We start from the raw sequence: 22,626 nt of genomic DNA on the forward strand, positions 1-22,626 counted from the left end.
TGGCCCTTTAAATACAGTTCCTCATGTTGTGGCCCAACCATAAAATTATTTTCGTTGCTACTTCATAATTGTAATGTTGCTACTGTTATGAATCGTAATGTAAATATCTGATATGCAGGATGGTCTTAGGCGACCCCTGTGAAAGGGTCATTCCACCACCAAAGGGGTCACGGCCCACAGGTTGAGAACTGCTGGTCTAAGAGATCCCGCAACACATCTGCCACCAGAATTCCTGGTGCTCCCTGTGCTCTTGGTCTCTGCTTCTGCCACAGAGAGCTGTCTGACCAACAGCTGGTTCTGGCTGATTCTGTGGGAATGGGACTTCCTCCTCCCTGCTGACAGTCTCCAAGGTGGCAATGAGTAAGCTGTGGTGACTGAGGGAGCTAAGCCCCCCAAGCCTCCCAAGCCACCCCCACTCTTTGTCCACTCTCCCACTCTGCCAAGCCATCCAAACCCACGGCCACTAGGCACCTGTGCACTTGTGAGCTGCCCACAGGCCCGCCATCTTTGTTGGGTTAACTTGCATACTCACTCCTGATTGGTTGTGAGCATCACAGAGGGATGATCAATTTACATATTTGTCTATTATTAGTATAGATGTGATAATAAGGGAAAACATTCAAGCTCTCAGAGTGCACACTGTGCAAAATTTACATGCTTATCATTATACTTGCAAAGGATCATGAGGTTATGTGTTCTTAGTAATACATTCATTCTTCTCCGATCACTTAAAGTCCACTTCCATGGAATGGAAACTGTCCATATGGCTCACCAAATGCACCTATATAAATTCCAGCTCCTGCCTCATAGATATATGTGAATCAAGAAGAGTTTTAAGACAAGGTTACCTTACTCAACTATAGGTTACAAAAATACCAAAATATCTGCTTTCATTATACTTATTTTTATTTTATTGCCATTCTATTTTTATTATAGGACTATGTCATGCATACATTGAACCTTTCAAAATTTATTTTTAATTTGAATATTTTTTTCATTTCTGCTTTTGATTGATTGTGCAAAAAGTTCCAAATATTTCCCAAAGAAGTGGGGAAAGTGGTCGCTTATGGAGGTGTGAATGTTATCTAGATAAAGACTCCACTTGAAGAGCACCTCCATGTGTTAACTTCCATGCTCTTACTGCCTCTTAGTGGCTAGTAACATGTCACTGCCACAGCTGTACCACATTATGTCTGGAAGGCTTTTGTTTCTAGGTCAGAAAAAAAAACTTGTAGTTAACTGAAGGATCAGCTAAGGTTCAGTGGTGTTGTGGAAAATTTTTCTCAATAGGTAAAAAATTTTTTCTACATACCAGCTCTTTTCTACTATTTAGAAAGAAGAATCTTTCCTATAATTCCAAGAACAGATGCTACCATTCAGCTCAAATTGTCAGAGCTCTATCACTGATTATCTTCCCCATCACACTCTGCATTACAAAGGGCAGGTACCCAGACTTCCTGGATCATGATTTTATCCCTAGTAAGTAGTTCAGGACATAACTATAGGAAAAGCTTAGCTAGTAGGTATAGAATTGAATTGAAATTCTGAGTATTCAGGATAGCAGTGGAGTGTATCATTAAATTTCACATTCTTCTTATTCAAATATTCTTGCAAGAATAACCTGCAAAAAGGATAAAACTATAAGAACATATGGAAGCACTGACTTCCCTAAGTGTCCTAACTGGTGACTTCACATTGTTATTGTTCTTTTTTTAAATATATTTTATTGATTTTTTACAGAGAAGAAGGGAGAGGGATAGAGAGTTAGAAACATTGATGAGAGAGAAACATCAATCAGCTGCCTCCTGCACACCCCCTACTGGGGATGTGCCTGCAACCAAGGTACATGCCCTTGACTGGAATTGAACCCGGGACCCTTCAGTCCGCAGGCCTACGCTCTATCCACTTAGCCGAACCAGTCAGGGCACATTGTTATTGTTCTTAAGTTTCTGTTTTGCTTCCTTTGTTTATTTTCCACTCCTATGAACTTAACTTTCATTTCTCACTCCGCTTCTGTCGGGGAACTCCTCTGTGGAGAGCTGGTCGCTGTGTTGGTGAGTGAATACTGACCTGACTTACAGCTGATCTCCTCCATTGAATTAAGACTCCTGTATATTTCCTAAAAGTAAGTGGGGCATTTTCTGGGGACAAAGGACAGGAGGCTTTGGGGGAGCAGACTGACTGTGTTTGGTGTCTTAAATTGAGATTCTGAAGCTGCTCTGCTGACTGTCTCTGCTGAGGTGGCAGAAAAGAGAAACACTGAGTCTGGGGGAAGAGTGATCTTTAGAGAAAGGGGGTTTAAAAGAGCAGTCTTATTTATTTCTTGGAGGGATCATTATTTCTCCAGGCTGTTACCTCATCTTCTCCCTATTCTGTACTCTTGACTTTCTACCTTTCCAAGGTGAGCCAGAATACTCCTTTCCCAGCCAGCAAATCCCACCCTCCTGTTCTCCAGGAAGCCTGTGAGATGAGCCCTGTTCTCCCTCTTCATAAAGCCCAAGCTCCTGGTGAGGCCAGCAGGAGTGAGAGCCCTTATCAGGAGGCATGTGGGAGGGGCAGGCTCTTAGGGGCTCTGCCAGGGATCCTCTTGAAGCTGGTCCTCTTACTCTTTTGTTAAATTAGCATTATTTATGTGTGTGTTTGTTTTTACAAAACTTTATTCTTAAATGTACAGTAAGCTCACAGACAACATTCCTTCATCCTAGCTGTAAGTGGCAACAGATGTTATCACAAGAAATCCAGATGTTAAAACAGGAATGGAATTTAGGATCACCATTGCCCCAGGCACAAAGGAACAGCCCATTTCTGGCCAGATTTCTTTATTTCCCATGTGTCCTGGGGGCCTTTTCCCTTGGCCTTTGCTTTCTGCTGGAATGCCTTACTTTCCTCATCCATCTGCTTCTTGGGCTGTCTCGGGGGCTTTTTCTTGCCACCTTTGAGACTGCATATGACACCTGCTGCCCTTTCCCTTAGTGCTGATTCTTTTTTTTATTTTTTTTATTTTTTATTATTAGTTAAGGTATTACAAATGTGTCCTCATCCCCCCCATTAACTCCCAACCTCGCCCCCCCCCACACAAACTCATGTTCCCATCCCCCTGTTGTCCATGTCCATTGGTTTGGCTTATATACATGTATACAAGTCCTTCGGTTGATCTCTTCCCCTTACCCGACCCCCCCCCCCCCCTACTTTCCTTCTGGGGAATGATAGCCTGATCGCTGTTTCTCAGTCTTTGGGTCTCTCCCTTTTCATCAGTCTATTTTGTTCTCTATAATCCACAAATGAGTGAGATCTTAGTGACTTCTGGAAGCTGTGCACAACCTTCCTGATAAATGCCCAGCACTTTGGCCAGCCTGATGAGAGAGGCTGGATAACCAGATTGCTGCTCATCTCTGTAGCCCCCAGGTGGCCACTTATCTCTCAAAAGTCCAGGAACAGGCAACTTATTGTTTCCTGAGGGCCGTGGCTCACTGGTGTCTCTGTGCACCCTATGACTCTGGTGCCCTCTCTGGCTTTAGCGTGCATTCTGCATCATCCTGGACATAACCCTTCCACGTTTATTACCTTAACAACCCTTTACTGACTTTTCTCTTGCCTGGAGGTAAGAAAAGGAGTTGATAATTTTTCAGAAAGAACTCCATCTTAATCTCACCTTTGAACAATTTGTACCTTGATATCTCTGTTACACAGATTTTGAAGTGTACTTAACTTCCTCCCCGGTCTCAGAGATTATGGATCTGTGACTCATACCTGGACAAGGTGTAAACTAACTGCATTCTCAAGGGCTATTATAGGTTCCTCAAAACAGGAGAAAGTAAGTTTTTATATATTTTAAAGATTTTACATTAAAATCTCAATAACAAATGGATTCACCTGTGGCATAAAACTACATTCTGCTGAATGTACAATAAATATTAGGTATCTACAAAAATTATATTTTAAGATGGAAGAGAAAGTAAACAAAGAATAAAAGTGTAAGATGGTATAAAATACGATGGGTATTCCTATGGTATAAATGTAAAACCAAGAAACAACAACAATAATTATTAGACCAAAAGGTCATAGTAGGACAAGGAATCTATAGAGCCCTGGTAAAAGGACTTTACTGTTTTAAATAAATTTCAGTTTAGGCCTCAGTGTGAGAAGGTGATTTTGAGTAAAGTCTTCAAGGAAATGAGGGGATTTTTTTGTCCTGAGTGATTAAAGAATATGAATGCAATCAGTGTGGTTTGATGGGAAGGTGAGTTGAGTGGGTAAGGCAATAGAAGGGGATGTGTAATGTAGGCCTAACTAGGCCATGATAAAGATGGATTCACTGATGGCATGCATCTGAGCAAAGGAGCGGCAGGGTTAATGTGGACTTTAAAAAATCACTCTTACTGATGGTGAACAAGGATGCAAGCAGACGATGAGACCAGTGGCAGGATCAGGAGAACTAGCAGAGAAACCACTCCTGGAATCTAGGTAAAAGACTCATTTGGATGGGACCTAATGAGAAGAGAGTGCTGCAGGCTTTTCTGATGAACTTACTATGAGAGAAAGGGATGAACGAGGGGTAGTTTTATGAAGATGACTTCTATTTCAAAATGATTTATTTGAAACAAATTGACCTGAGAGCTAGAGGTCTTGTGGTGAGGTTCTTTAATGTGGTGCAGACTAAACCCTGGATGGAAGGAGGTGGGATAGAAGAAAGAATTCTGAATATAGAGGCATGGGAGGAGTTGCAATGTTTCTCAACTCACCAGGTGTCTGGATGCCAAGAACAGGTTCACCTTCTCATTGGCAGTTACTGATCCAGGCAGGGTACAGGAGCGGTTTTAAGAATGTTGGCTGGACACTCCCCCGCTGGCGAGTCCCCACCGCCTTCTCCAGTTGTAGCGGACACCCGCTGGGGGCTCTGCGCGGGCGACGGAGGGGCGCGTGGGGGAGGGAGCGCAGGCTGCTCCGCACCCGAGGAGCGCTCGTGTGCTCGCCCAGAGCCCGGGAGATGCGGGGACCGCGCGGACAGGGACCCGCGATGGCAGCGCCTCGGGAGGAGACTCCAAGGAAGGCGGGTTGCTCTGGCAGCGGCCGCTGAGGGGCTGGCCGGCGACCTGGACGAAGGGACGAGCGGCGCGCTCTGCGTCCGCGCCCCTGCTCCGTCGCCTCCGTTGTCTCAACCTCAGGCTCCCTTCCACCCGCCCTCCGCGCCCGGAGTCAACAACTTCTCGGCCCCCCTGCGCCCCCGCCCTTGCTTCCGTCGGCCCCGGGAGCCCGCCGCCCGGCGGGGACCAGGGACCTCCGGCCCCGAGATCCGCTGGTGAGGCGTTGGCGGGCGGCGAGAAGCTTGGCGGCGCCCAGGAGCGGGAAGACGGTGTGGCCGGGGGCGCCAGGCAGGGGCGCGCCCGCTCCTCCCCCTCCCCCTCCCCTCCCCTCCTCCTCTCCTCCCCCCTCCCCTCCCCTCCTCCTCTCCTCCCCCCTCCCCTCCCCTCCTCCTCTCCTCCCCCACCCCTCCCCTCCCCTCCCCTCCCCCACCCCTCCCCCCTCCCCTCCCCCTCTCTTCCCCCCTCCCCTCCCCTCCTCCTCTCCTCCCCCCTCCCCTCCCCTCCCCCTCTCTTCCCCCCTCCCCTCCCCTCCTCCTCTCCTCCCCCCTCCCCTCCCCTCCTCCTCTCCTCCCCCCTCCCCTCCCCTCCTCCTCTCCTCCCCCCTCCCCCTCCCCTCCCCCACCCCTCCCCTCCCCTCCCCCTCCCCCTCCCCCACCCCTCCCCTCCTCCTCTCCTCCCCCCTCCCCCTCCCCTCCCCCACCCCTCCCCTCCCCTCCCCCTCTCCTCCCCCCTCCCCTCCCCTCCTCCTCTCCTCCCCCCTCCCCCTCCCCTCCCCCACCCCTCCCCTCCCCTCCCCCTCCCCCTCCCCCTCCCCTCCCCTCCCCTCCCCCCCCTCCCCCCCTCCCGCTGTCCGTGCAGTGCAAGCAGGCGCCGGAGCTGGCAAGCGCCTGGGCAGCGGAGATGTCGGCGTCGCCGCCGGCGGCTGGGGCTGCCAGTGCCGCCATCCTGGCCTCGGAGAAAGTGGACGGGCTTCACCCGGAAATCGGTGCGCAGGGCGCTGAGGCAGAAGCGCTCCCAGGGCTCGTGGCAGTTCCGCCGCCAGGGCAGCCCCGCGGAGCGGCAGCCCCGGCCCCAACTCAAAGATGCCACTTCAAATGAACAACAGAAGTTGCAACAGTGCTGTGTGCCGTTTGATTTCATGGACTCTGTTTCAGACTTGAAGAGCAAAGAAATTAAGAGAGCAGCGCTGAATGAACTGGTTGAGTATGTTTTCAACTAATCGTGGTGTAATTGTTGAATCAGCGTATTCTGATATAGTCAAAATGATCAGTGCAAATGTCTTCCGTACTCTTCCTCCAAGGGATAATCCAGATTTTGATCCAGAGGAGGTTGAACCCACACTTGAGGCTTCTTGGCCTCACATACAATTGGTGTATGAATTTCTTCTTAAGATTTTTGGAAAGCCCTGATTTCCAGCCTAGCATTGCAAAGCGATACGTTGATCAGAAATTTGTACAACAGCTCCTGGAACTTTTTGATAGTGAAGATCCCAGAGAACGTGACTTCCTGAAGACTGTTCTGCACCGAATTTATGGGAAATTTCTTGGATTAAGAGCATTCATCAGAAAACAAATTAACATCGTTTCCTCAGGTTTATATATGAAACAGAACATTTCAATGGTGTTGCTGAACTCCTGGAAATATTAGGAAGTATTATCAATGGCTTTGCATTGCCACTGAAAGCAGAACATAAAACAATTTCGAATGAAGGTTCTTATTCCTATGCATACTGCAAAAGAGTTAGCTTTGTTTCATGCTCAGCCTACTGTGTTGTACAGTTCCTGGAGAAAGATACAACACTAACAGAACCAGTGACCAGAGGCTTGCTGAAATTTTGGCCAAAAACATGCAGCCAGAAAGAGGTGATGTTTTTAGGAGAAATTGAAGAAATCTTAGATGTCATTGAACCAACACAGTTCAAAAAAAATTGAAGAGCCCCTTTTTAAGAAAATATCTAAGTGTGTATCCAGTTCTCATTTTCAGATTGCAGAAAGGGCGTTGTACTTCTGGAATAATGAATATATTCTTAGTTTGATTGAGGAGAATATTGATAAAATTCTGCCAATTATGTTGGGTAGTTTGTACAAAATCTCCAAGGAACGCTGGAATCCGACCATCGTAGCACTGGTCTACAATGTGCTGAAAACCCTGATGGAAATGAATGGCAAGCTTTTCGATGATCTTACTAGTTCATACAAAGCTGAAAGACAAAGAGAGGAAAAGAAGGAATTGGAACGTGAAGAACTATGGAAAAAATTTGAGGAGCTAAAACTAAAGAAAGCTCTAGAAAACTAGAACAGTGCTTACAACATGCACAGTATTCTCAGCAATCAAGTGATGAATAAAGAGAAACATGCCACCTCTGTGGGATAGGCACAGTTTTGTACACTTTTTTTAAAAAATGTAAAAATCATGAAACCTTAACGGTATAATTAAAAGGTCAATTTTTTTTTTCTGGCAACTGTAAATGAAAAAATATATGGAGTAAACATAGCTCTGTGCTATATCATGGCCACAGTATATTGTAACATTTGTCTAGTCATTGATTTATTGTGTCACATCTGAAGTTTCACAGAAATGAACTTTATCATTTATAATATGAGTGAGATAATTATGGGAGTGGTAAGAATTATGACTTGAGTTCTATTTTGATTGTGTTGCACATAGATACAGTAGTCTGCTCTGCATATTTTTCTCTTTTATAATGTGCTTTTCACATTGCTGCAGACCTTAGTTACATCCTAGGAAGAAAGTATTTCCTAAATAAAACTAAGGTATAAATCCTTACCTTTCCCTTTGTCCCTCTCAGAAATATGATGGGGGGGAATTACCTGTCAAAAGCCTCCCTTCATTAGAAATATTACTGTACTCTGCAATTTGAGCAAAAAAACTTAAATCTCCAGGCTTTTTAAAGCACAACTTATAAATAAAAGCTAGGAAAGTAAACCAAATTCTTCAGATTGTTCCTCATGATCCCCCTTATCTGCAACTCCCCAAAGATGAGCACAGATTACTGGGGGCAGCGCAGGTGAACACGCAGCCTGCCTCTCAGTTCATTCTTCTTCCTCCCCTGCCCCATGGCTGAAAGCAGGGCCCTTCCAGCCCTCACCACTTGCCCTCTTCCAGTCCCTCCTGATGGGGGCTTCCTGTCCCACAGCGTGGTGACACCAAATGCTTCTTGTCACTGCCTGGCTTTACTTAAAGGAACTGCAGTTGGCTTCTGTAGCATTCTAAGAAGGTTGACTATAGGGAGCGTGTATGTTTTTACTTGGCCAAGTATTTCGCATAAATTTTGTTATCAGAGTACCATTCCAATCTCTTAACTTGCAGTTGTGTGGAAAACTGTTTTGTAATGAAAGATCTTCATTGGGGGATTGAGCAGCATTTAATAAAGTCTATCTTTGTATTTTGCTTAAAAAAAAATGAATGTTGGCTGAACCTCTATAAGATTTTTTTCAACATTGTGGAGACATGTTCATTTTTCTTATCTGAATTGTACATGTACAGAAAGCCACTGTATGGGGCAATTAAGATATAATAAGATAAGAAAACTCAAGACCTAGTTGACCCTTACCTTACTCTGCAAAAACTCCTACATTGCACCATCTCCAAGAGGGAGAATATATTTTGTCTCTGTCTATGTGTCTGTCTGTCTTTTTATTAGTGTTATTTATATATTTTCTTTTGTTATTTCTCACCTGAAGATATTTTTCCATTGAGTTTTAGAGAGAGTAGAAGGGAGGGGAAGGGACAGAAAGAGAGAAACATTGATGTAAGAGAGACACATCAGTCTGCAGGCCAACACTCTATCTACTGAGCCAAACTATCTAGGGCTGTCTGTCTTAGTGGGAGGGTATCAATGGCATAATGCTTCTTCAATGATAGAATACAACAAACAAATAAACAAAAATACTTTTGTTAGTTTTCTAAGCCTGTCATACAGAATGCACTACAAACTAGTTGGCTTAAATTTATTCTCACAGTTCTGGAAGTTGGAAATATAACATCAATGATGTTGGCAGGGTTGGTTCCTCTCAGGGCTGTGAGGGAGGGATCTGTTCCATGCCTCTCTGCTACTTTCTGAAAGTTGGCTGGCATTTAGTGGCATTCTTTGTTATATAGTGGTATGTGTCTCAACAACCCTACCTGTTTTAAAAGAATAACGTTGACCTCTGTAAGTCATTTATTTTATTTACACATCTGAAGAAAAGAGTACTATTTTTTAAATTTATTTTTCTTTCTTTTTTTATTTTAATTTTCAATTACAATTGACGTTCAATATTATGTTGTGCTGTTTCAGGTCTATAGCAGAGTAGTTAGACCATATACTTTACAAAGTTCCCCTCTCTCCCAATATTTCAAGTTCCCACTTGCACCATACGTAGTTATTACAATACTCTTATTTCCCCCTATGTTGTACTTTTATAATCTTATGACTATTTTGTGACTACCTGTTTGTATTTCTTAATTTAAGGTCAGAGTACTGTTATTTGTCAAAAATATTTACATAAGCCCTAACCAGTTTGGCTCAGAGGATAGAGTGTTGGCCTGCAGACTGAAGCACCCCGGGTTAGATTCCGGTCAAGGGCACATACCTTGGTTGCAGACTCCATCCCTGCCATTGGTCGGGGCATGTGCAGGAGGAAACCAATCCGTGTGTCTCTCTCACATCGATGCTTCTCTTTCTCTGTCCCTCCCCCTCCCTTCCACTCTCTCTAAAAATCAGTGGGAAAATATCCTAAGGTGAGAATTAACTCCAAAAAGATTTTTAAAAATATCTGTATAAGAAATAAATAGGTCAAAGTGATGTCAAAATTATAACTGGCTATAAAATTGTTAGTGATAAAATGTCATTTCTATCCTGGTCTTTGCTGTTCCTGTAGATGTGACTAGGGAATGAGTTTGAGGGCATAGGAAGGCTCTGTGAGGCACAGGTGTGTTAACAGGTAAACACTTTTCAGGTTAATGGGAATAAAGATGAAAGCTGATAAGAAAATGTCTACCAGATGGTCATCTATTGAGAGATGGGGAGCAGGGAGCTTCTGGTTTTATTTATTCATCAAACACTGTGTTCCTGTGATGCATTGTTCTAGATACTGAGGAAACACCAGTAGACAAAACAATGACCAATCTAATGCATGAATTACTTTTAAAAAAGAAGAGGTAGCCCTAGCTGGTTTGGCTCAGTGGATAGAGAATCAGCCTGCAGACTGAAGGGTCACAGGTTCTATTCTGGTCAAGGGCACATGCCAAGGTTTCAGACTTGATCCCCAGTAGGGGACGTGCAGGAGGCAGCCAATCAATGATTCTCTCTCATCATTGATGTTTCTATCTCTCTCTCCCTCTCCCTTCCTCTCTGAAATAAATAAAAATATATTAAAAAATTAAAAAAAATAAAAAGAGCTGGGCAGTTAAAGAAAGATGTTATACATTAGGTAGTTAAAATAAAAAAAAATATATCAAATGCACAGGAAGTGATAGTATTGGCAGTTTTGCTATAGATAAGTTAGAATAGGCCATTCCGATAAGAGGACATGTGAGGTGAAGACAAAATAAAATGTAAAAAGGAGTCATACTGACATCAGGCAGAAGATCATCCCATCTAGAGACAAGCAAATGCAAAATCTCTCAGACGGCATTGGATTTTGTGCTTTTAATATAAAAATTGTCTTATGGGAAAGGCTGGAGAGATTAATCTTAATTACACATGCAAAGTGAAAGAAATCAGATTCAAATGGCCATATATTAAAATTCAACTCTTATGCATTGTTCAGTAAAGGTAATTCCACAAAAACACAGGTGAGGTTAATGGTAGCCTGAGGCTCAGGTTCAGAAAGGGTGACTCTAATGGCATTAGGTTTGTTTTTAAGAATAGATATGTTCTAGAATTGGACTGTGGGGATAGTTATTCTGTTTCATAAATTTATTAGAAATTACTGTACTCTAAAATGAATGCATGTGATCTAAATATAACTCAATAAAACTGTTCAAATAAAGTAAATCACACAGAGAGAAGAGCAATGTAAAAGCATGGTTCGTGCATATAACATGCTGGATGTGCTTGAGAACAGAAAAGTATAGAAAAGACTAATGATTAAAAAAATGAAGAAGAAAAGAAAAAGACTAATGATGAGTGACACAAAGCTTTTGGTAAAAAAAAAAAAAAAAAAAAAAAAAGGCCTCAATTTGTCTTCTATCCAGTAGAAAAAGAGAAAACGGCAATCACTGCCTTGATGGAGTAAAATTTGTCGTGTGACATATACTAAGAGTAAAGTGTTTGAAATCATTACAAAGGGACCTTTTCATTCTGTTACTGACTACTCTACTTCTCTCTTTCTCTTTTCTTTTCTTTACTGAATATTAATGTTTTGTCCTGTTCTAAATGTTTGCACAATCAGTATCCTTTCTCTTCCTGCCTTTCTTATCCTGCCCCCTTCAATATTCCCAGCCTTGCAGGAGTCTGTGAGCAAGAAGAGCCTCTGGAGTCAGGACAGGAAGAAGCAGGAGAGCATGGCAATGGATTTTTCATCACAAGGGAGCATAAACGAGGAAGTGATCTGCGGCATCTGCCAGCAGCTCCTGACAGAACCCATGAGCCTGCACTGTGGCCACAACTTCTGCCAACTCTGCATCGCTGCAAATGAGTCAGAGAGCTACTTTGGAGGGCAATGTCGCTGTCCTGTGTGCCAGAGCGCATACGACCCTTGGCACCTCATGCCTAATAAGGAGTTGGACAACATAGTGAAGAAAATCAGAGAAGTCAACATGTGGTCACACCAGCAGCAGAGGAGTGATCTCTGTGAGCAACATGGTCTCTGTGAGCAACATGGTCTCTGTGAGCACCATGGTCTCTGTGAGCAACATGGTCTCTGTGAGCAACATGGTCTCTGTGAGCAACATGGGGAAAATTGCCATCTCTTCTGTAAGGAGGATGGGAAGGCCATTTGCAGCCTCTGTGTCCAGGAGCACCCAGGTCACCAAATATCCCTCGTGGAGGAGGTGGTCAAGGAATGTCAGGTAGGCCCCAGAGTGTGGAAACATTGGGCAGAATGTTACCTGAAGTGAAATCTTTACTGCTTAATCCTATTTTTTTCCCTTGTCATCATAGAACTGAGTGCTGCATTCTGTTTGATATCCTTAGCTCAGCTTCGGAAGCCTGAGGGACATTGCTGTGCATTCATTCATTTTCTTCAGTAATATTTTCTTCAAAGAAAAGTTGTATGAGTGAGAATTTCTCAAGATAAGTTCTGATTGCCCCATGAGCAGACGGAACTTTTAGGAACATGATTGGTTAGATCTGGGAAGAGTATTCTTGAGGAGAAAGGACTTTGCTTGCTGGAGGACCAGCTCTTTCTCTAGGAAAAGGGAAATCCAAGCTACTCTTGACACACAGATGGAAACTTGCATCACCCTGGGATAAAGGACACACGTGCTTCCTCAGATTTCTGTCTGCATTCTCAGTTCTAATTGCTAGCTTCAGTTCTGAAATTCTGGTCTCTTATGAGATGAGCCTGATTTCTTCTCCATTTATCCGCTATCCAGGTGCTGAGGAAGCTTATAGCTTGACTTTGGTGGTTCCTTTCTCACAGGAGAAGCTAGAGGCAGCTCTGGACAGGCTGGCACAGGAGCAGCAGGACGTTGAGGAGTTGGAAGCTGTCATCAATGAAGAGAGAGCTACCTGGAAGGTAAAAAGACATTATTCATGAGGCAGCTCTAAAATAGCAAACCGAGTAGCACCTTGTCCAATCACAAGGATGCCCCTTCCTCCTTGTTACCTCAGAATTAATGAGTTGAGAAGATGTTTGTTCAGTCCTCATTCAGTTCCATTCCTATTAAGAGTTGGGAGCTACAGAGTAGACACTCCCAAGTGAAAGAAACTATTTAGAGGCAAAGACATAGAGAAGACCAATGTAAAACTGACTCATGCATCTGTGTCCCATTTCAGTCATCAAGTTTGAGGTTCTGATACTTCTAGAAGAAACATTAAGGAAGGCTCAGGATTCCCTGTTTTGGAGATATGAGTAGAGGAGTTTCATATGCAGTGTGGCATGATTATCCAAGACAGGTGCCTGCAATCCAAGTCTCATTCAGGAAGCACATTGTGTTTCCTGGTGGGCCTTGAGAAAGTAAACTTGAATGAATTACTTTGGGAGCAGCTCAAGGGAAAAGAGTTGGGAAAATGCTTTTCCCAGGAATGGTCCATTTTCTTTTACCTCCTAAGTGCCCGAGGAATATAGATTTTGTCTTGGATCCCAAGGCCCAGGCCCTCAGCTGGACAGACTGACTGTTTCTTCCTCTTCTCTTCCCCAACGAATCACATGCAGACTGAGAGAGAGAGGATTCGGAAAGGGTTTGATGAAATGAGAGACATCCTGGACAGGGAGAAGCAAATGGAGCTGCAAAAGCTGCGGGAAGACGAAGTGCATGTGCTGGATAACTTGGCAGTGGCTAACGACCAGGTGGTCCAGCAGAGGCAATCCATGAGAGAGTTCATTTCGTATCTCCAACATCATATGTGTGAATCATCTATAGACATGCTACAGGTAGGACTTGGGCCGGAGCACCTATATATGTGATTTGGGGAAATCACATAGATTAAGCTTCCTTCCCCTCTTCATATCTGCATTTTCTTCCTTATTAAAAGACTAGAGACCCGGTGCACTAAAATTTGTGCACTCAGGGGTGTCCTTCAGCCCGGCCTGTGCCCTCTCACAGTCTGGGACCCCTCGGAGGATGTCCACCTGCTGGCTTAGGCCCATTCCCTGGGGGTTGGGCCTAAGCTGTCAGTCAGACATCCCTCTGGCAGCCCAGCAGCCCTTGGGGAATGTCTACTTGCCAGCGGGGAGCAGGCCTAAGCTGCAGTTGGACATCCTTAGTGCTGCTAAGGATGCGGGAGAGGCTCCCACCACCACTGCTGTACTGGCAACCGCCAGCCTGGCTTGTGGCTGAGCAGAGCTCCCCCTGTGGGAGTGCACTGACCACCAGGGGGCAGCTCCTGCATTGAGCATCTGCTCCCTGGTGGTCAGTGTGTATCATAGTGACCAGTCATTCCCAGTCGTTCTGCTGTTAGGGTCAATTTTCATATTACCCTTTTATTATATAGGAGTGCCTGGCCAGCCTGGGTGAGGGGCTGAGGGTCGTTTTCAGGCTGGCCACACCCCCTTCAGGGTGGGAGGGTCCTGCTGGGGTGCCTGGCCAGTCTGGGTGAGTGGCTGATGGCAGTTTGCATGCTGGCCAAGCCCCCCAGCAGGGACCCTCACCCCATGAAGGTATGCCCAGTCTGGGTGAGTGGCTGATGGCTGTTTGCATGCTGGCCAAGCCCCCCAGCAAAGACCCTCACCCCATGAGGGTGTGGCCATCCTGGGTGAGGGGCTGATGGCTGTTTGCAGGCTGGCCACGGCCCCCAACCACCCAAGCTCCCAGTGGAGGCTGGCTGGAAGCAGGTATCTGGGATTTATTTGTCTTCTATAATTGAAACTTTGTTGCCATGAGCAGGGGCCGCAGCCAGCTCAGGGCCAGCAGGAAGCTTGGCTTCCTCCATCGCCACAAGCCAGGCTCCCTCTTCAGCAGCGCTAAGGATGTCCGACTGCAGCTTAGGCCTGCTCCCCGCTGGCAAGTGGACATCCCCCGAGGGCTGCCAGAGGGATGTCTGACTGCCAGCTTGGGCCTGATCCCCCAGGGAACGGGCCTAAGCCAGAAGGTGGACATCCTTCAAGGTGTCCCAGACTGCGAGAGGGCACAGGCCAGGCTGAGGGACCCGGGCCTCTAGTTATTTTATAAAAGGCTATGAAATCTTTTGAAAGAAGGTTTTTTATAGGCTTCTATTATCTGTGATCTAGCATTTGTAAGGCATTTTTTTCATTAAGCTTAATCAAACAATTCATATCTCTCTTTATGTTTGATTTTGTTATTGTTTTGTTAAGAGGTGGAAAATGTAATGACACCTGTGGGAAGGATGAGCATGTATGAATATGTATGTGTGCTTCTGTGTGTGTGTGTGTGTGTGTGTGTGTGTGTGCATGCACTGCCTAGGAAAGGATTAGGGGAAAACATATAGAGACTCAATAAATGCATTGAACCTAGTAAGAGTGTTAATTTTTTTTCATGGAATTAACTTCATGACTGTGATCTTAAGCTATGAAACATATTGGAAATTCAGGATATTTCATTTCTCTGTTTGACCTCTTGCATTCTTTTTTGATAGCTGAACAAGAATTTCTTTTTTCTTTCTTTTTTTTTTTTTGAACAAGAATTTCTTAACTTCATTTAAAATACTGAAGTAATTAATTTCCATCTGCTGGATCATTACTTCTTTTTTAAAAACATGTTTTTGAGGTATAAATTATATTAAAAAATCTACTCATTTTAAGTATACAATTCAAAGAATTGTAGTAAATATATTGAGTTGTTAAACCATGTATAGATGCAGTTTGACATTTATTGAAAAAACTCTCCCCTCATCCACTGAATTATTTTGACACCTTTGTCAAAACCCAATTTGCTATATATTTCTAGATGATCACTCTTTCACATGCACTCATACTCTAAGTTTTCCATTATTGTGGTTTCATAGAACATTTCTTCCCCTTCAAAATTGTTTGAAAAAAAGTTAAACAATTCTATTCAATTCAATTTCAAAACAATTCTATTGTACTAGTAAATCAGTTGTTCTCTAAGGAGACCATTTTAAGAAATGGGTGCCCCAGGGATCCGAGAATTGTACTGCCATCTAGTGGGTAGAGGCCAGAGATGCTGCTCATCCAGCTACACAGTACAGAGCCAGGAACACTCTCCTAGGTCCATAGAATTTTCTATAAAACTTTTTTAATATCTTGCTAATTTTTATTAAAAGCCTGCTGGGATTTTTATAGAGTAAGAAGATGGCAGTCTGCTAAGAAATAGACAGTTTCTGTATGAGACAGTTGTTTGTCTATCCAACATCATTCAATTACTTTTTCTTTCTTTTTTTTTTTTTTTTGGTAACCATCTCTTGAATTACCTTTTGAGGAGCCCATCTCTACCATCTGTCCATGTAGTTTATTAGGGTTGAGAAAATAAATATATGTGAGGGATATATGTGTCTCTCAATTCTAGGTAAATCAGCATATTTAATTCCTAAAATAGCATATATATTCCAAAAATGCAGTAATTATTTTAAGATATGCACCTGACCCATTCAGGGCAATGATCTGTATGCCTTAGAATTTTATTGTTATGCCTAGAAAGATAAATTATCTTTTCTGCTAGGTGATATGTTTGGGATTATCACTTAAACAAGGATGTTCAAGTTGATGCCATATAGAGAATGAAAAGAAAGACCAAATAGCAGGTAGAAAATAGAATTTTGAGAAAGAACAGACCCTAGTGACAAGATTTTTTTCTAGAAATCTAGCTAATACAAAAGTTCTGCCTGTTGCCTGAGTTTTTCCTTTTTCTTTTAAATTTAAGGCAGTTCTGGCTGTTTTTTGTCAGATACAATAACAAAAAAAACAAACCTAATACAGAGTGTAAAACTTTTTGAGCAGGTACAGCCAACTGGCAGCCAAGGCTTTGTTAGTATAAAAGGGTGTAGACTAAAGAGGGGGAAACCAAATATATTGGTGTATTTTTGTTCAAATAAACAAAGCAAATAATGTTATGATGGGAAAGAGTAGGTGGCTAAAAGAAGGTTAGCATAGGGACTGAACTGGTTTAATACAATATTGGAATTCAGAGTAAGATACACTTTTAAAACATTTTTTAAAAACATGTTTTTACTGATTTCAGGGAAAGGGAGAGGGAGAGAGAGATAGAAACATCAATGATGAGAGAGAATCATTGACCAGCTTCCTCCTGCATGCCCCCTCCTGGGATTGAGCCTGCACCTCATTCATGTACTCTGATCTCTTGGTTAATGGGTCGATGCTCAGCCACTGAAGCACAGCCAGGCTAAGATACACTTTTTAATGAAAGACAGTGGTGAAATAGATATTGATACTATTCTGGACAATGGAATGTAAATGGCTGGGAAACAGTCAATTTCATTTTAGACTTTCTCTACTGCTGGTTTCTGTGACTTATATCATACTTACACATTGATGAGATTCCCTTAGGGTAGTGTGTAGAATGTATAGAATGAGTAGAAGAAGACAGGGAAAAACATTTGCTTGAAGTACTGGTTTGCTTGTTCCTACAGCAAAAGCAAAATATATGTCCTGAGGAATGTAATTATTGATTAATCATCTTTGATTCCCCAGAGTTTGGAATTTTGTCTAAAAAATAAATTTTCCTTTGTCACTGGAATATATAAAATCATAATAAATTAAGGGGGTCTTCTCATGAATGTGTATAAAGAAATAGTAGGCTCCTCTCTTCCTTTTAAATATATACTGTCTTTAGGTCCTGGAAGCATATTTTCACTATCCTTACATGACTCCTCTAAGATGGTTGGTCTGGGTCTTATCTCTACAGTTTGTCCCCCATCTATAGTCTGACCATCTATTTCTTTACACCAGATCAAGGGGTGCTAGGGATGTGAAGAGGAAGGTGAGCAAAACTTTGAAAGGTAGGAAGACTTAATAAGGAATGTGTAGCTAAATTTGAATTTCAGATAAATAACACATTATTTTTTAGTGTAAGAGTACCTTAAATATTTCAGAAGCCATGCTTATACTGAAACATATTTATGATTTATTCAAAATTACATTTTAACTAGCCATTTTAATTTTCTAAATCTGGAAACCTTACTGTTGACTTATGTTTTCTCTCTTTTCTCCAGGATATGATTAACACCTTTAAAAGGTATGTGTGTGTGAGACCAAGCATGGTCCCTTTTTTTTTTCTTTTTTGTATGATGACAAAATTATAGCTATAAGAGTAATTTTGAATCAATTATAATTTTAAAAAATCACAGATGTGGTAAACTTGGGTATTACAGTATTTCAAATTGTTGATAACAGGTGAAACTTTGTAATGGTATGGAATTTGGGTGGTGGGAGGTCACAGATTTTGGGATAAGAGAAGCATTAGAAATAAGAGTCCCAAAGAAGAAGAATCCAAAGAGGCCTACACCAAGACACATTATAATTAAAATGCCACCTGGAGACTATTGTGTTAAGTGAAATAAGCCAATAAGAGAAAGAGGAATATCACATGAACTCCCTTATTTGTGGAATCTAATGACCAAAATGAATTGACCAACAGAATAAGACCCAAGGCATGGAGGCTAGAAACAGATGGACATATCTCAGGGTGGTGGTGGTGGGAAGAAGAAGAGATAAACCAAAGAACTTATATACTTATATGCATAGGCCATGGACACAGACAATAGTTTAATGAAGGCCTTGGAGGGGTAGAGGCTGGCCAGAGAGGGATAAGGGGTGAGGGGAATGGAAGATATCTGTAATACTGTCAACAATAAGTATATATTTAAATTTTTAAAATGTCAAAGGTTAAAGACAAAATAAGAATCTGTTTAAAAATATATATTTTTATTGATTTCAGAGAGGAAGGGAGAGTAAGAGAGAGATAGGAACATCAATGGTAAAAGAGAATCATTGATCAGCTGCCTCCTGCACACCCCACACTGGGGATCAAGCCCACAACCCGGGCATGTGCCCAGACCAGGAATAAACTGTTAGCTCCTGGTTCATATGTTTATGCTCAACCACTGAGCCACGCCAACCAGGCAAAAGCGAGAATCTCAAAAGCAGCAAGAGACAAGTAATTAGTTACCTACAAGGGAGCTCCCACAAGATTTTCAGGTGATTTCTCAACAGAAACTTTGCAGGCCAGAAGGAGTGCCATGAAATATTCAAAATGATGAAAAGCAAAGAGCTACTACCAAGATTACTCTACCCAGCAAAGCTCTCATTTAGAATTGAAGGTCAGGTAAAGAGCTTCCTAGACCAGAAAAAGCTAAAGGAGTTTATTACCACCAAACCAGTATTACATGAAATGTTGAAGGGTATTCTTTAAGAAGAGAGAAAAGTAAAAATTACAAATATGAACAATAAAATGCCAATAAAAACATATCTGTCAACAATTAAATCTAAAAATAAAAATAAACAAGCAGAACAGAAACAGACGCATAGATACAGAGAACATTTGGATGGGAGAAATAGCTTTGTATGGTGTCAGGTAGGTATGAGATTTTGGGGGATGATTACTTAGTAAGTTTTATAATGTCAAATCACTAGAATGAATACCTGAAGCTAACATAATATTGTATGTCAACTGTAATTGAAAAAATAAAAAATGATTTGAAAGAAAGAATAGGTTACAGTATCAGAATACCATAATTTAACTCATTTTAGTCAAACCTTAATCTCTTCCTTCTATATTTAACAGGTGTCTGTCTTATCACAGGGAAGATCTTTTCCTCTTTACCTCACAGGCTCCCAAATCTTCTACAAGGACATTTTCCTTACATATCCATTTCTCTATAGTGAAACAAGGTCTTTCTAGGTGATGTTCTTTGGATTGCAATTAATTAATTAACTAATTAATTAATAATAAATAAATGAAAGACTCAAATCTCAGGGAATAGTGACTTTAGTTCTGGTGTCAATAATAAATTTCTTTTCTTTTTACACGTGTTAGCAACTTCTAGGAAAAATGGCTTCCTTTGTCTAAAGTTGCCTACCCTCTTGGCAGCATCAAGCACTTGAAATTCTGACCATTAGTAATTTGAATGTATTATCCTCCCCTTTCCCAAATGTTTGAAATGATTCCCCAGAAGAGAGTGTGACTTTATATGTTACTAGTGACCCTTCCCATGAAATTGCACAAGATTTGGGACCCCTCCCTAGCTCCTCTCCCCCGCCCCCCCCCCATGCCATGGGACTGCCTCGAGTCCCAGGGTCCCCCGTGTGGCCAGTGTGCCATGGGATGGCCCCAAGTCCTGGAGTGCCGCCCCGATGCCCCGCCTCTGGGCCATGTGCAGCAGCCACCAGGCCCTGCCCCTGCAGCATGCACACAGGGCCGTGGAAACCCCAGCAGAAGCTGTGCAGAGTGACCGCTGGCTTTGCCCTGCTCCCCTTCCCCTGTTGTACACGCTGCCATCTTGAGGTGGCATTATGGAATGAGGGTCAATTTGCATATTACCTCTTTATTATATAGGATACTCAGCATCTGTACTGGAATAATAGACATAGAAAACACTTCAGATTTGCAAACTAGGTTCTAGAGCGTCTCCACTAAGCATCTGCCTGGGCACCATTATCCTTGGCCTATTCCTGTAGGAACCACTGAGATGGCAGTGACTCCTCCATATGTGAAATACTTTTTATTAGAGGCACCAAACAACTTTTAAAGGTACCACCAATACATCTAATAGTGTATTATTTTAAGAGGTAGAGAGTATGGGGTTAATTTTTCCATTTGGGAAGGAAGAACATGAGCTTTCTGAGAAGAAGTCCTTCCCAAGGTCACACAGAGAGTAAATAAAAAGGTAGACACGAAGACATTCCTTCTGGTTGCAGTGTCAGGACTCTCACCTGCACCTCCCTCAGGCTTTTCTCTTGAAGAGGATTCAAGTGATAAGGCATCAATGGAATGAAAGGTGAGAGAGACAGTGGTCTTGGAGAGACACAAGGTAAGAAGTGAGAGGGATCAATTTTTGTCTTCTCTAGGAGTGAGGTCTGGACCTTGAAGAAGCCAAAAATTGTTTCCAAGAAACTAAAGAGTACACTCCGATTTCCAGATCTGCCTTGGATGCTGCAAGTGTTTAAAGGTGAGGAGAGCCAGAGGACAGATGTGTGTGTGGGATTCTTATAGTCCCAGAGCACAAGGGGTAATGGCTGCTTTTCTATATGAGGTTAAAAAGTGGTGAGGTAGGCCTCACAAGAAGACCCCAGTACCCTGTGCTGAAGATGTGAACACATCTAAGTGGGAATGCCCAGCTGTCCTCCTTCACCAGCTGACAGCATCATAGGCTTCCCCTACCCTGTTCCGACTTAAGAGAAAGGATGGGAATTAGAGTTGCCTTTTTTGCTTCTAACAACACCATTGAAACTTTTGTCATTTCAGAGCTGGCAGAAGTCCAAAGCTACTGGGGTAAGAAGTTACAGGTTCTTCAAATCGCCATGTTCTGATCCCTTTTCAGAAGCTGTGCTTACTTTTAGGTCCCATGATCTTAGTTACATGTGTTCCACCCAAACAGGTATACATACAACAGTTCTTAACTGGTCTACTCATCATTGACCCCTTAACTCATGTTCCTCCAAGTCAGTTTCCCATATTCCTTATCACAATGTCACAAGACACATGCCATATTTAATTCACCTGACTGTGTATTTTTTCCTACAGTGGACTTGATGTTGAATCCACTCAACACTCTTTCGGATATTATCATTTCTGAAGATAGGAGACAAGTGACAGTTGGGAACTATTTTATGTTTTGGAATGTATATCCATGTGATTTTTCTGCTCTTGATGTCTTGGGCAGCCAAAATTTCTCCTCAGGAAAATATTACTGGGAAGTTGATGTATCCAAGAAGATTGCCTGGATCCTGGGAGTGTACAGCAAAACAAGTAATCTCAATAGAAAAAAAAGCTCTGGGTTTGTTTTTAACCCAGATGTAAATTACCTAAATGCTTACTCCAGATTCAGACCTGAAAATGGCTACTGGGTTGTAGGGTTACAGAATGAATCTGAGTACAGTGCCTTTGAGGACTCTTCTACCTCTGACCCCAAGGTCTTGACTCTTCCCATGGCTGTTCCTCCCTGTCGAGTTGGGGTTTTCCTAGACTATGAAGCAAACACTGTCTCATTTTTTAATGTCACAAACCATGGGTCACTCATCTACAAGTTCTCTAAATGTCACTTTTCCCAGACCGTTTATCCCTATTTCAATCCTTGGAACTGCCCAGCTCCCATGACTCTGTGCCCACCGAGCTCCTGAACATTCTCCCTTCCTCACACACTTCTGTGTAGCGACCCTTGTCCTGGGACTCATCACCTGCACCTGAGCTCACTGCTCCATTCAGACCTTCTCTTCCTTGCTGTCTCCCTTCTGTAGAATGTCTGTTGATTCTTGGCTTAGAAGAGAAGCTTATTTACTCAGTTACCCATTTTCTGTATTATCAGCAAAAGACAGGCAATCACTCTTAAAAACCGAGAAGTACTGGTATAATATCTCTGCCCTCCCATTTCTCCATATCTTCCTTTATCACTAACTTGAAGAGGTACCAACCATGACCTTAGGACAATCCATAATCACCACCACAACTGAGGAGTGTTCGAGTGTATGTCTGTTTGTTGCCCGACATACAGCAGGTTGTCCAGAGAGTATTTTGGGGGATGTTGGGAGGGGGGCAAACAAAAGTAATATTTGCACTCAGAGTGAAAATTTTATGCTCAGAGTTTAAATCCTCTCTTCTCTTACAAGGTATGTAATGATGGATACATTTTTTCTTCTTCTCATAAAATAAAAATTGGATTTTAAACTGCACCTAATTCTAAACATTGTTGTGTAAAACTAACATTACTCAATGTAAAGCACATTTTTAAGAGTCCTGCACTATTTTAATAAATATTTGCTCTCATAATCACTGAAAAATA

The 22,626-nt window shown here is 42.6% G+C and overlaps 1 protein-coding gene and 1 pseudogene across 3 annotated transcripts; both read left to right on the forward strand.

Annotated features, from left to right (window-relative positions):
- The first annotated feature begins 1,943 nt into the window (after positions 1 to 1,943).
- LOC132240894 (E3 ubiquitin-protein ligase TRIM22-like) lies at positions 1,944 to 22,516 on the forward strand. 3 transcript variants are annotated; one of them, XM_059708727.1, is made up of 8 exons: positions 1,944 to 2,125; positions 11,483 to 12,101; positions 12,674 to 12,769; positions 13,409 to 13,627; positions 17,842 to 17,864; positions 20,696 to 20,796; positions 21,093 to 21,119; positions 21,372 to 22,516. In XM_059708727.1, exons 2-8 carry the CDS (start codon positions 11,595 to 11,597, stop codon positions 21,965 to 21,967), a joined length of 1,569 nt encoding a protein of 522 aa, XP_059564710.1. In that variant the 5' UTR covers positions 1,944 to 2,125; positions 11,483 to 11,594; the 3' UTR covers positions 21,968 to 22,516. The 3 variants fall into 3 exon arrangements, with proteins under 3 accessions (XP_059564710.1, XP_059564711.1, XP_059564712.1); XM_059708728.1 differs by having other exon boundaries at positions 11,533 to 12,101; XM_059708729.1 differs by lacking the exon at positions 21,093 to 21,119.
- LOC132240890 (serine/threonine-protein phosphatase 2A 56 kDa regulatory subunit alpha isoform-like) lies at positions 5,985 to 8,507 on the forward strand (annotated as a pseudogene).
- Positions 22,517 to 22,626: the final 110 nt, after the last annotated feature.

This window comes from Myotis daubentonii, chromosome 9, assembly GCF_963259705.1.
Source record: "Myotis daubentonii chromosome 9, mMyoDau2.1, whole genome shotgun sequence".
Taxonomy (NCBI): domain Eukaryota; kingdom Metazoa; phylum Chordata; class Mammalia; order Chiroptera; family Vespertilionidae; genus Myotis; species Myotis daubentonii.

Bases quoted from the DNA above. Each gene is read 5' to 3' on its own strand.
- LOC132240894 (XM_059708727.1), top strand. From the start codon at position 11,595: ATGGCAATGGATTTTTCATCACAAGGGAGCATAAACGAGGAAGTGATC. The intron at 12,770-13,408 runs GTAAAAAGACAT...AATCACATGCAG, and splicing joins AAGAGAGAGCTACCTGGAAG to ACTGAGAGAGAGAGGATTCG. The intron at 21,120-21,371 runs GTAAGAAGTTAC...TTTTTCCTACAG, and splicing joins AGAAGTCCAAAGCTACTGGG to TGGACTTGATGTTGAATCCA.